General features: G+C 38.1%; 1 protein-coding gene across 1 annotated transcript; it reads right to left on the bottom strand.

The window, feature by feature from the left end:
- Positions 1-7,370: 7,370 nt before the first annotated feature.
- Positions 7,371-12,439, bottom strand: LOC131973615 (aquaporin-9-like). Its single transcript, XM_059335659.1, has 6 exons — positions 11,569-12,439; positions 11,252-11,378; positions 10,113-10,250; positions 9,827-9,945; positions 8,691-8,908; positions 7,371-7,578 (listed from the first exon to the last, which is right to left on the bottom strand). Exons 1-6 carry the CDS (start codon positions 11,668-11,670, stop codon positions 7,371-7,373), a joined length of 912 nt encoding a protein of 303 aa, XP_059191642.1. The 5' UTR covers positions 11,671-12,439.
- Between the last annotated feature and the right edge of the window lie 49 nt (positions 12,440-12,488).

Here is a 12,488-nt window from a genome sequence, read left to right on the forward strand (position 1 = left end):
ATTGTCCTCTGGAGTTCCACCTATAACACAAAGGCTGCATTACAAACTGGTGTTGTGGAGTTTAAAGATGTCGTTAAATGGACTGGAGGGTTCAACTCTATTGAGTTGCATTATGGGAAGTACAAGTTTCTTTGTATTTGGACCCTGACCTGCTCTGTTGTCCTCTTGTATTACTGTATGAATGTATAACACTGAATATCTTTTTGCAAAATGACTAAAAAAAATCCATCAAATGTTATTAATGCTGAGTATTGGTCAGATTTATACCATCATCATGTTTCATTAATGTTAATAAAAGAAGTGTGAGGTTCACAGATCTGTGCACGTAACTGAAATTTAAACAGTTTCTTTTGGTGGAAGTGTATTCTGAACTTGTCTTAGCACAAATCTGAAGAAATGTTCAAAAGAGTGAAAGCATTTAACTGAAAAGTGAGTTTCTCTTATAGTCTACATGTAGTCTTTTGCCCAAAGACTAAATGTAGTCCGTCTCAGAAACCACAAGATGCACAATCAAGTATTTGGTATCTTTGAACTCATAGCAAGTCCAGTCTTTGACTATTATTAAAAATGTGATTTTTCATGTGCTCTAAAAATGTCAAAGTTGTTCTGTTACATGCCTGAAGTATGTCTGCTCCAGATTTCAAGACCTTAGATCAATCAAAACAAATGTGTCCTTAGCACTAAATATAGTTCCTGAGCACAAATGGGTTAAAACAATTGGATCTTAGGATAAATTATATTGTATTCAGATGAAATGAAATTACAAAGAAATGATTAAAATGTCTTAACTGCTTGCGTTTCTGAGCTCAGGAAACTGTATCCTGAATGTACAGTAGTGTTCAAAATAATAGCAGTCCAATGTGACTAACCAGATTAATCCAGGTTTTTACTTTATTTTTTATTGCTACATGGCAAACAAGGTACCAGTAGGTGCAGTAGATTCTCAGAAAACCAGCAAGACCCAGGATTGGTGATATGCACGCTCTTAAGGCTTATATCTATATCTTAAATATAGCAGTGTCTGCCGTTGACTTTACAAACACAAACCTATTTTTGTTTTTTATAACTGCTTCACATCTGTGTGGATGGAGTCAACCAACTTGTGGCATCTTTCAGCTGTTATTCCACTCCAAGATTCTCTAACAACATTCCACAATTCATTTACATTTCTTGGTTTTGCTTCAGAAGTAGGAGAAACATGCCCATATCATGATGCTTGCACCACCATGCTTCACTGTCTTCACTGTGTACTGTGGCTTGAATTCAGAGTTTGGGGCTCGTCTCACAAACTGTCTGCGGCCCTTGGACCCAAAAAGAACAATTTTACTCTCATCATTCCACAAAATGGTCCTCCATTTCTCTTTAGGCCAGTTGATGTGCTCTTTGATGTGTTCAGTTGATGCAAATTGTAACCTCTTCTGCACATGCCTTTTCTTTTAAAATAAGAGAGACTTTGCGGGGGATTCTTGTAAATAGATTAGCTTCACACAGACGTCTTCTAACTGTCACAGCACTTACAGGTAACTCCAGACTGTTTTTGATCATCCTGGAGCTGATCATTGGCTGAGCCTTTGCCATTCTGCTTATTCTTCCATCCATTTTGATGGTTGTCTTCCGTTTTCTGCCACATGTCTCTGGTTTTGCTCTCCATTTTAAAGTATTGGAGATCATTTTAGCTGAGCAGCCTATAATTGTTTGAACCTCTTTTGTTTTCCCCTCTCCAATCAACTTTTTAATCAAAGTACACTGTTCTTCTGAACAATGTCTTGAACGACCCATTTTCTTAAGGCTTTCAAAGAGAAATGCATGTTCAACAAGTGCTGGCTTCATCCTTAAATAGAGGCCACCTGATTCACACCTGTTTTTTTTTCACAAAATTGATGACCTCCCTGATTGAATGCCACACTGCTATTTTTTTAACACACCCCTTTCAACTAATTGCCTAATTGCACAGCCTTAAGAGCGTGCATATCACCAATGCTGGGTCTTGCTGGTTTTCTGAGAATCTACTGCACCTACTGGTACCTTGTTTGCCATGTAGCAATAAAAAGTATACTAAAAACCTGGATTGATCTGGTTAGTCACATTGGACTGCTATTATTTTGAACACTACTGCATAATTTCAGTTCTTCCTTACTATAATGTGACAGTAAAGTAAACCCGCTCAGCTGTGTGCAGTAGAGGGTCATCCAGCAGCAGAGGGAGCAGCTGCTCGCTCAGACGCTGAAGGGTTGGGACAGGACATGAGTCATCAACAGCAACAACAAAAAGCTTTACACAGCTACTCACCCCCTCTGTTTCCATCTAAGAGCACTTCAACTTCTACTGAGGAACACAGTAAATATAGTGTTGGCTGAGTAACGCTCTGTTTATGTGAGACTTATTATATCTCACCCCTTTTATTGAGAATTATGGGTTGTGGCCAGTGGAATTTCTAAGGGGAGATAGCAGGTCAACAATAAATGCCACATGGAAGTGTTGTACATCATCTGGAAGGTGGGGATCTAAAGATTAATATGATGCAGCACTGTGTGTCAAGTTTTTCCGGTCATAAATATCCAATTAATCAATTAATTAACCCTATTATGGTACATAAGATCAGATCAGACTTTATTTGTCCCGCAGTGGGGAAATTCAGTCAGAAATATTAAGTGTTCAGAACATTAATTTATGGCTTTCTGAAGTCCATTTCCATGCTCAACTATTTCTCATAAGTTGTTGCAGCAATTTCTGGGTTGATACCATTTGTTATACAAATTTGGTGCTGAACTAGGGATGATTTCCGAGAATGGAAAAAATGGTCAAAAACTCCTCCAGAACATTATATGAATACACTCCTTTAATTCACCCCTTTCCCAAACTAATATCATGACATGAGGTGCCAATGGACTCCTCAGATCTAGTTTCATATGATATCTCCTGTATAGCCTTGCAGTGGGCAAAAGGAATGCCGTGTCACTTTTATTTTCCTCAGATTTATTTACGGAACGTGCTTGTTACACTATTTATTTACTAATTTATTGTAAACTTATTGATGACTTCTGGAGTGATGATGTAACAACCATAGGAAAGTGTATGTGAAAGCACGTGTTTGCACATGCACTGCACTGTGGCCTGCTATTGATTTTCAATGCAGCTGCAGTCGCTGGCTGTGACATGAACAAGCACAGTCACCCACAACAAAGTTTAGGTTCAATATTTTCTGGATAATGCAGGCGGTGAATTGCATTGCACTGGGTTTATGTTGTTATTACTGATGCTGTGGTCCATTTTCTCACAGCTCTCCTCAAGCTGATGTCACTCTGTGCCTTTATTAAACAAAGTCCCAGCAGAGAGGACAGTGTCAGTGGTCGATATTCAACATTTAGAGCTTTCAGTCCTGTGCAAGGAGCTGACGTCACGGCCGATGAGCGAGCTGCACCTTTTGTCTCTCCTTGCAGTGACAAAGCATGATTGTGAAAGTGGCACCGGCCTGCTGAGTGTCACCCAGACTGAAGTGGGTGGCAGCTGACACTCGCTCCAATGAGCAGCTGACCCTGAAAACTGCAGAACAATATAACTCCCAGTTCATTGTCCAGGATCAGATAATGCTCGTTAGATTTTAAGGCTTAAATTTAGTTTATAATGGCTCATGGAAACATAATATGTTGCAAGAAATAGAGTGACTAATCGTTACAATATGCTGCCAGTTGAAGGAATCGCTGTCTGTTATTCATTTGTAGAGTTTCCTTCTGCATTGTAGTAGATGTATGAAGGAACATGAGAAGAACCTTAAATGTACACTACTGAATTGCTTTTAAATGTGTTTAGTTACAATCCAACACTGAATATTGGGTAACGCTTTATATTAAGGTCCTTGTAATAACCATTAATTTGCAAGTAATAAGGCCCTTGTAAGTCCTTACAAGATGCTTATTAACATTGCTGTATGTTTATAAGCCTATATAAATGTTAATAATGGCATTATAATACAGCTAATAGCAGGCTATAAGAGATTTATAATAAGAACATTAATAAAAGCCTCACGAGTATCTTATAATTCTTCATAATAGCATTACAAACACCCATAACCCACCCATTATGTCTTTGCCATGCCTTTATTAATCTTTTGTTTGCTTATTGATATTAAAATATACTTTATTGCTCATCTATTATAAATTAACTATGCACTTGTTAACAGTTAACTATGCTTTTTGCAGCTAAAGGGATCTAAAGCGAGAACAATGCCTCATTACTTGTTAATTAATGGTTATTACAAGGACCTTAATATAAAGCGTTACCGAATATTGTCCTTGATTTTATTCTGAACACACAACAAAATGACACTAATTCAAAGTTCCATACTATTAAAAAAAAGATTGTCAGTTTAGTTGAACGGAAGAGCAGCTTTGGAAAAACAATCCTTCCACATATTAAACGTATTGTGTGTTCATGTGATTTTGCAAAGACAAGGAGAGATACATTTTCACAGAGCTATTATTCCATTTTTCAGAGCCAGGTGAGACATGAAAGGGGACAATCACATGCACCTGCACATGCAGCGCTATTGAGCTGACAGTCAGTCTATACAAACTGATTTTCCTCTCAGCTCCATGTATGCAATCATGCAATGTATCCACGACAGCAACCATAACGTGATTTGTTGTTAAGCCTCGGGGTGGTGTCACATGAACTCATCCTGCAGCTCTGATTCTTACTTGAACTTATGCAGGGGTCATGTTTCTTATTTTATTTTGTTACCTCGTTTTAACTTCACTTCCTGCCTGTGTGTTATTTCCCATTATTTTGATTGTCTGCCCCTCCCTGATTAGTTTCACCTGTCCCTTCTTTCCTCTCTGTAGTCTTTGTGCTCCTCTTTCATTGTGCCAATTTGTTGTATGCAGAGTTGGAAGTATTGTACTTTAGTGCAATTTTGAGGTACGCTTACTTTACTTGAGTATTTTGATTTAATGTAACTTTATACTTCTACTCCACTACATTTTGAGGCAAATATTGTACTTCATAATCTACTACATTTAACTGCAATTAAGTTACTTATCAGATTTAAGATTTAACAATAATAAACATGATACATATAAAGTGATTAGACTTTTTTTTAAAATTTAAACTCATAACAGTATATTAAGTAGTTAAAATGAGACAACATTTAAATGCTGCTTACATAAATGTGTCAATATAATGAGTCTAATGATATATTTAGAACATATAAAATATTCTGGTGGGTGGGTGGGGCCATTCTGCGCTATGAGTACTTTTTGATGCTGGTACTTTGTACTTTTACTTAAGTATGTTTTGAATGCAGGACTTTTACTTGTAGTGGTAAATTCACAGTGTGGTGTTAGTACTTTTACTGAAGTAAGGGATCTGAATACTTTTTCCACTACTGGTTGTATGCTGCATTCTAGTCAAAGTTGAACAGTCCTCATAAAGTGTAAGGACACCAAACAAACACAGAAAAACATTGCTGAATGTGAAAAGCTGATGGGTTTTTTTTGGTACACATATTCACTGCTGAACTCTCAGCAGCAAAGCCGTCTTTCATATATAAACAAAATAGTGGAGAAAAAATGATGACTGAGCTCACAGATGCTGCAGGCACATATACTTTAGATAATAGTTTAACATTTATAATACATGCTTCCATGGGTGCTGCCATTGTGTGAAGCCAGATAACTCCTTCGTGAAGTCGGGGTCGATGGATTTGCCCAAAGTTCACAAGAAGAAAGTCTGACTTTGAGTGGCATCCGTTGTTCTTTTTCTTGTAGGAGGGTGGACATTTTCACATCTCAATGCCAGGTCAGAACAGGGCTGTGGACTCTCACTCTGCCTGAGGTTCCTGGTAGAGTTCAAACCAGGCGTCCCTCTGTGCCTCAGATCATCTTTGACATGTTTATTGGACATTAAGTGGAGTAATTGGCTCATACAGGAAATATTTTACAGCATTATGCTCTGAGCTGACACTGAGAGGCGTAATCATCCTCTGCAATCATCACAACTAATAACAAATGATCCATCACACATCGGTCCAATTACACCTGAAGGTGTTCAATCTGAGACTAATAAATGTTCTTGAGTGCGGCACAGATTCACGTCCGCCGTCCTCTTTCACTTAATCACAGCACAATTTCAGAGACGTATGAGGATATGTGGGGTCAGGGTGTAAATGCTGAGCTGGAAATTGCATGAACTAGTGGTGCAGAAAAGTAAAACAACTGTGCAAATTATGACTAAAGAGTGAAAGTTTGACAGTACAATCTACATACCCCAAAGGTTTTATTTCAGACATGAAGGAAATGTGTCTGACCTCTGGTGACCTTAAGAGGTTGTTAACCTCAGCATTGATTTTTTTTTGCAGCCCCAATCTCTCTTGATTATAATCATGTATATATATTTGCCAAAATGCATATTTGTTCTAATAAGAAGCAGAGAAGATATGGAAAGTATTGTGCATTCTATGACAAGCAAAAATTATCTTTATGAAGTTTATTTTTAGACGTAAAATAATTTCAGAGTTGTTCTCTGGGACTTGTCAGAGGGCGAACAAGATTTCAGATGGTCAAATGTATTCATTTTTTAAACAGAGTTTGCAGAAGTTCTGTATAATCTCTGAGTAATGAGAGCATATAAATAAGGTATTATGGGCCTTTATGGCTGCAAAGAACAACAAAAAAGGAATTTGTTCCCCCTCCCTCGCAGAGGTAAAAAAAATAATTTTTGGTATGTCAGAATGTTCTATTCTCATTTTTACCCTTACACTTTACACTAAGATTATGCTTTTATGTCCTTGCCCTCATCTGTTGTATGTTTTTGCATTAAACCTACCACCTGCCACGTACGAGGTAATCTGCTGCTCTTTACTGCAGTTTTCAGTGATAAATGTGATGATGGAGTCTCCCTGAAGTGAAACATCTCTTATGAAATCAATATTTGTAGAAACTTTAATGTAGGAAAAACAACAAATACAAATATGAATAAAGAACAGGAGGGACCATTTCTTGTGGTTTGCAAAAGAAGAAAACAATTATAAGTTAGAGAAAATAAACAATGTCTTGAGTGAATATATAGAGAAAATCATCACATTCACTGAAGAAAAACTAAAAGGAGACAAGCAAAGTAAAACTATTGCATCAATTGTTCCTAAGTGAATAAAGCCAAATAAAGGGTCTAATACCTATAATACAATATTTACAACATGTATATGAAAAGTCATGACAATGTGAAACACACAGGAGTGAGATTTCATGTGTTTATCAAACATAGAACATAAAAAGTTAAATGGAAGCTGCTCACGGTGTTCTTCACCTGACTGACAGTAAAACAATCTGACCAGTTGGTCCTGGAGGGTAATGTCTTTCTTTTTTTTTTTTTTTTTAGCTCATGGTGATCATCTCATATTTGTCCTTCAGACTGCTGTCCTCATCATCCTCGTCTTCCTCGTCTTCCTCCTCCTCCTCATGGGGCTTCTCGGGCTCCTCGCGGTGGTGGTGCAGCTCGATGAACAGGTAGTAGATGACGGCTGCGACCACGCCGCCCACCATGGGCCCCGCCACGGGGATCCACCACCAGTGGTCCGCAGTGCTGTGAGCAACAAAATTTAGAAGGACAGAAAGAGTTAAATAAATCTCTGGCAGCCGACACAGAGTCAACTGTTGGTCGAGTTTCATCGCTGAATCATTCACAAGCATCGACTGCATCTGGCCAGTGCATGTGACATTATGTAACACTGGTTCAAGTCAGCAGCTCCAGTCTAAATAAATAACAGTATGACAGCTGATGAATGAAATATAATTAGAATTTAATATAATATGATTTAATTTGAAAAAGTAAAATTATTTAGATATTTCTAAATAATTTAATTTAATTTAAATAATGTATATAGCTTTTTTAAAGATTTTTTGGGGCATTTTTGATGCTGTATTAGACAGTGACAGATAGAAAGGGGGAGACAGAGGCGAAAACATTGGGCAAAGGGACCTCAGGCAGGATTCGAACCCAGGTTCGCCGCAGCAAGGACTCAGCCTTAATGGTACACGCTCTACCAGATCAACAATTAATATATTTATATTCAAAATAATAATTTCTGTACAAAACAATGTATATATATATACATACAGGTGCATCACAATACATTAGAATATGATGGAAAAGCTCCAACCAAGTATTGAGTGCATATACATACTTTTCAGAGGCCAGAGAACATTTCCATATTAAACATATTTTTAAAATTGCTCTTTTGTAATACTTAACATTTTTTGAGACGCTGAATTTTAGGTCTTCATTAAATGTAAGCCATAGTCATTATAATAACAAGAAATTAAATAAATGAAGACATGAATGTTTCATTATGTGTGTAATGGATCTATATAATGTGTTATTTCCACTTTTTGAATCGAGTTACTGACATAAATACACTTTTCTATGATATTCTACTTTATTGAGATGCACCTTTATATTTCTATTATTGATTGAATTATAATGGTATATGTTCCCTTTAGATGTAACTTAATTCCACATTAGGTCTAAATTTTCTTGGTTTAATTTAATGCATAATCTTATGCATCATATGGTGCTGCCCTAATTAATGAATTGATGATGTATTCACACATACATATAACTGTCTGTTTCTATTCAACTAAGGTATTAGACAAAAATCACACTACTAAACAAGACTGAAGTCTCTGTACAGTTACCTGAAGACCTCCATCCCCCATCCGGCTACAGCAGTGAACAGACGGGGTCCCAGGTCTCTGGCGGGGTTCAGGGGGTAGCCACAGTTTAAACCCATGGACACACCGATGGCCATGATGATCAGACCGATAGCCAGCGGCTCCACGCCTTTGGGAGCGCCAATGTTTCCACCGTCAATAATAGCCAGGATGCACAGGACCAGCATACCTGTCCCCACCACCTGCAGAGAGGAACGCCATTGGTAAACTGCAGCGTATTTTATGTGATTCTGTTCATCTTGACTTAAGAGACCTTCTCAAGTGTCTGTTTATATGTGAATGTTTAATGAATGAGTTTACCTGTATGATGGTCAAGTTATGTTGGGTACTAGGGCTGTATCGGCAATAATCTATCAATATAATATATATTTTGATATATTGTGACTGTAAGCAAGGTGATTCTTTAATTTTATGGAAAACCTGTATAGTCTGAAGAACACTCCACAATATGCATAAAATCTGAGTTAAAAGAAAGTTTACTTAGTTCTTAGATCTTAGCAAGTAAACTATAAATTTAGAATTGATAGTGTCACAAAACGTAATATTGTGATACTCAAGTGTATCAATAATTTAAAAACCCTTATTGGGTCCATTAAATCCATTTTTACCGTAATCCTTCAGCTTGTGATTCCTTCTACCAGTGTAATGTGTAATATGCATTACAAGTTTAATATTAATGGTTCAACTCTCCCTTTAAACTTCTGTTAAACATTTAGTGTTAAAGGGGCTGCATCCTGTGCAGCACCACTGTTATATTTTCAAAAGGAAACATTAACATGAGCACACTGATTAGACTTATCTCGGTTCACCTGATGTGAGTTTTAAAAGTTTTAAGCTGCTAGACGTGTTATTTTTGGATCGCTGCACAGTCTAAAAAGGCAGAAAATGGTGTTAAGTATAGATTTGACCTGCCAGTGAATGCCAGGAAATGGGTCATTAGACCCAAAACTGCAGCAAAAGAGGGGCTGTTCTCAGACTAAATGGGGCAATCAATTCTGCATTAGCTACATTTGCCAGACTTTGCAGGATTTAGGGCCCCAAATGGAAGCAGCGACGCACAATAGAGGCGGGGTCATTGGGTCACAAGGACCAGAGTTCACCTGATCAATGAAGCCGCCGAGGACTGACAGGTGTCTCGCAGGGTAGGACGCAAAAATGTGACCTGTTGCATTGATTCCTGTCACTGACAGAATCCCACTGGTGAAGTCCATGAAAGCATCTGTGAGGAGGACAAACAGAGTTGTTACTGTGCACAGGGATCCATTAGTACCTCATATTAATGAACATGTAGCTGAGTTTTTTGAACAGTGACAGCTGGAGTATGGCACTCCCAGTCTTTACCAACTGTTATAGTTTAATATGCATGTGTAAGGGAGGTGTGTTCACCATAGTATAATCCAAAGACTGCGGCCGCTCCAGCGAATGCACCAAGAAACTGAGCGATGACATAGAAGGGAAACTTCCAGATCTTCAGTTTGCCCAGAATCACCATGGCCAGAGACACAGCAGGGTTCACATGGCCCCCTGGGATGACAGACAAAGCAGAGAGTAAAAGAGGGGTGCAGTGGGTGGGGGTGTCTGGCATGATATCCTCTCCATCATTAGCGAGGCCGTCACATTTACGAGGGGCAGCAGAAGGGGAGCAGCCCCTGGGGCGGTGCAAGGTTTTGTTATGTATGCTCACAGGCAAAGGAGCAGAATAATGTTCTCATATTAGAAATTCAACCTATAAGTCAAAAAACAAAAGGCAGCACTATTCGGTTCCGTTTTTAATCAAGCTGCTCTCACATCCCGCCAATTTTACATTTTATAAAACACCTGTCATCTGTCTGTCTCCATAAATTGTTCCTTTTGATGTAAAATTGGATGTAGATGCAGCTCAGAGCAGTCTCGTTTGGACTGAGTCTGGTCTCTGTCATGGACAAATGAATGCAGCCTATGATCAATGGATTTAGCAGGACATTTAGTGCCCAGGGTTATGTATGACCCCAGAGAGGCTGTGCACTCGCACCAACAAATCAATGGTCAGTGCACATTCATTGGATCTGGACGGAGAGCTGGCACGTTCCTGCTGACACTGGAGCCCAAGAGGTGGCACAGGAAGTCATAAAGTTATATTATTACAAGCTGCGAGCCACATGAGAAACAATGTTTTCATTACAACACGCACAAGCCAGCTGTGGCAGGTTGTTTGAATTAAATGTGAATTATTTTAATGCAGTCTGCAGCGCTGAAGAGAAGATTAAATGCTGAAGAGAAGCTGAACATGCAAACAACTATATTATTAAAACTGATTATATTTTTCAGTTGATCTGACAGGATGCCAATACCCTGCAGAGTGGGAACTTTACCTCAGCAACATCAAATAACAATTATTCACTTAATCTTACTGCATGTGCATTTATTTAGTACCATATCAAACTAGTGGGGTGTCGAAGCTCAAAATAAGTGAAATAAGTTTTGCTTAAGTGAAGAAAAAAAAAACTGGTGTTGAAGTTCCTGCAGCCACATGTAACCACATTTACCTGACACTCCGCCGGCCACATACGCTGCCATCATCAGCCCCACAGAGAAGCCAATGTGGACAGTGAGAGGCTCGCCCAGGCTGTTTCGACTGAGGACGGTCTGAGCGACTGAACCACAGCCGAACAACTGACACACAAGAGAGAAGGAGGAGAGCAAAGTGTCAAGAACAAGAAGACAAGAACTTTTCTGCACTCTGGAGCTCAACACAATACTGGAGTAAGATCTCAGAACTGAAACATCTTAAGTTGTCTAAAGTGAGCAACATTTAAATATTTAGATTTCATATCCGAGAACAAAAACACAAAATTCTACTCACAACCAAGACGAATGTCCCCAGGAATTCTGCCAGGAATTCCTTGAGTATTCCATGTTTGATAGCACAGTGTTTCCTCATGCTTCTCTTGTGTTGTATTTCCATCCACCAAACTGTGCCAACTGCTGTTAAAAACAAGCAGAAGTCCAGCAGTGTGAACCTCTGGAGCTCTCAGATCTCCACCTCTACCCGACCTCAGCCATTCAGCACGGACCATTGATCCATTTCTAAAACCCTCACTCTCCTCTCATCAACAGCCTCATCAACACAAAGTTTCACCAGTTGTGATTTGGCTTCACTTGTGTGTGTCATCCCAGGGCAAACATACAGCTGGGTTTATGTCTTTTAAGAGTTTCTGGAGGGATATAAACATGAGCGAATGTTGGCAATGTATTATGTATATAGTCTTATAGGGCTGGGCGATTAATAGATTTTTATTTTTAAATATTATTGTGATTTCCAAACAAGATAGTCGGATAAAAATGTATTATTCACTGTCACAAAAATGTACTTATTTTATGTTGTGTTATAAATCCAGTGCACCCTTTATCTTTGAACAGTGCAATTTCACCATTTTCACTGAGTTACTGGCTGAAATATGCTGAATACCGTTTACCAAAATTTTCAACATGTGTTTTGAGAGTTTTCAGTAGATTGTGGCAGTGCATTACAACATATTTAGATGGATCGATTTATCTTGGTCAAATGTATTTAATATATATATATTTAGGAGTTTTCAGTTGGTTTGAGAAATGCACAGTTACTATCGTCAATCTTATTTATTTTGACCAAAAGTAATGATTATTATTCATTCATTATTATTTTTATTTTATTTAAATGTATACGCATTGTTGTAAATGATTGATCATTTTTATTTTTCAGATTTTTTAAAATTTTTCATTTTCATTAGTTTTTTATTTTAA

Source organism: Centropristis striata, chromosome 6 (genome assembly GCF_030273125.1).
Source record: "Centropristis striata isolate RG_2023a ecotype Rhode Island chromosome 6, C.striata_1.0, whole genome shotgun sequence".
NCBI lineage: Eukaryota > Metazoa > Chordata > Actinopteri > Perciformes > Serranidae > Centropristis > Centropristis striata.

Bases quoted from the DNA above. Each gene is read 5' to 3' on its own strand.
- LOC131973615 (XM_059335659.1), bottom strand. From the start codon at position 11,670: ATGGAAATACAACACAAGAGAAGCATGAGGAAACACTGTGCTATCAAA. The intron at 8,909-9,826 runs GTGAACTCTGGT...TCCTCTCTGCAG, and splicing joins TCGGCGGCTTCATTGATCAG to GTGGTGGGGACAGGTATGCT. The intron at 7,579-8,690 runs GTAACTGTACAG...TGTTGCTCACAG, and splicing joins TGGGGGATGGAGGTCTTCAG to CACTGCGGACCACTGGTGGT.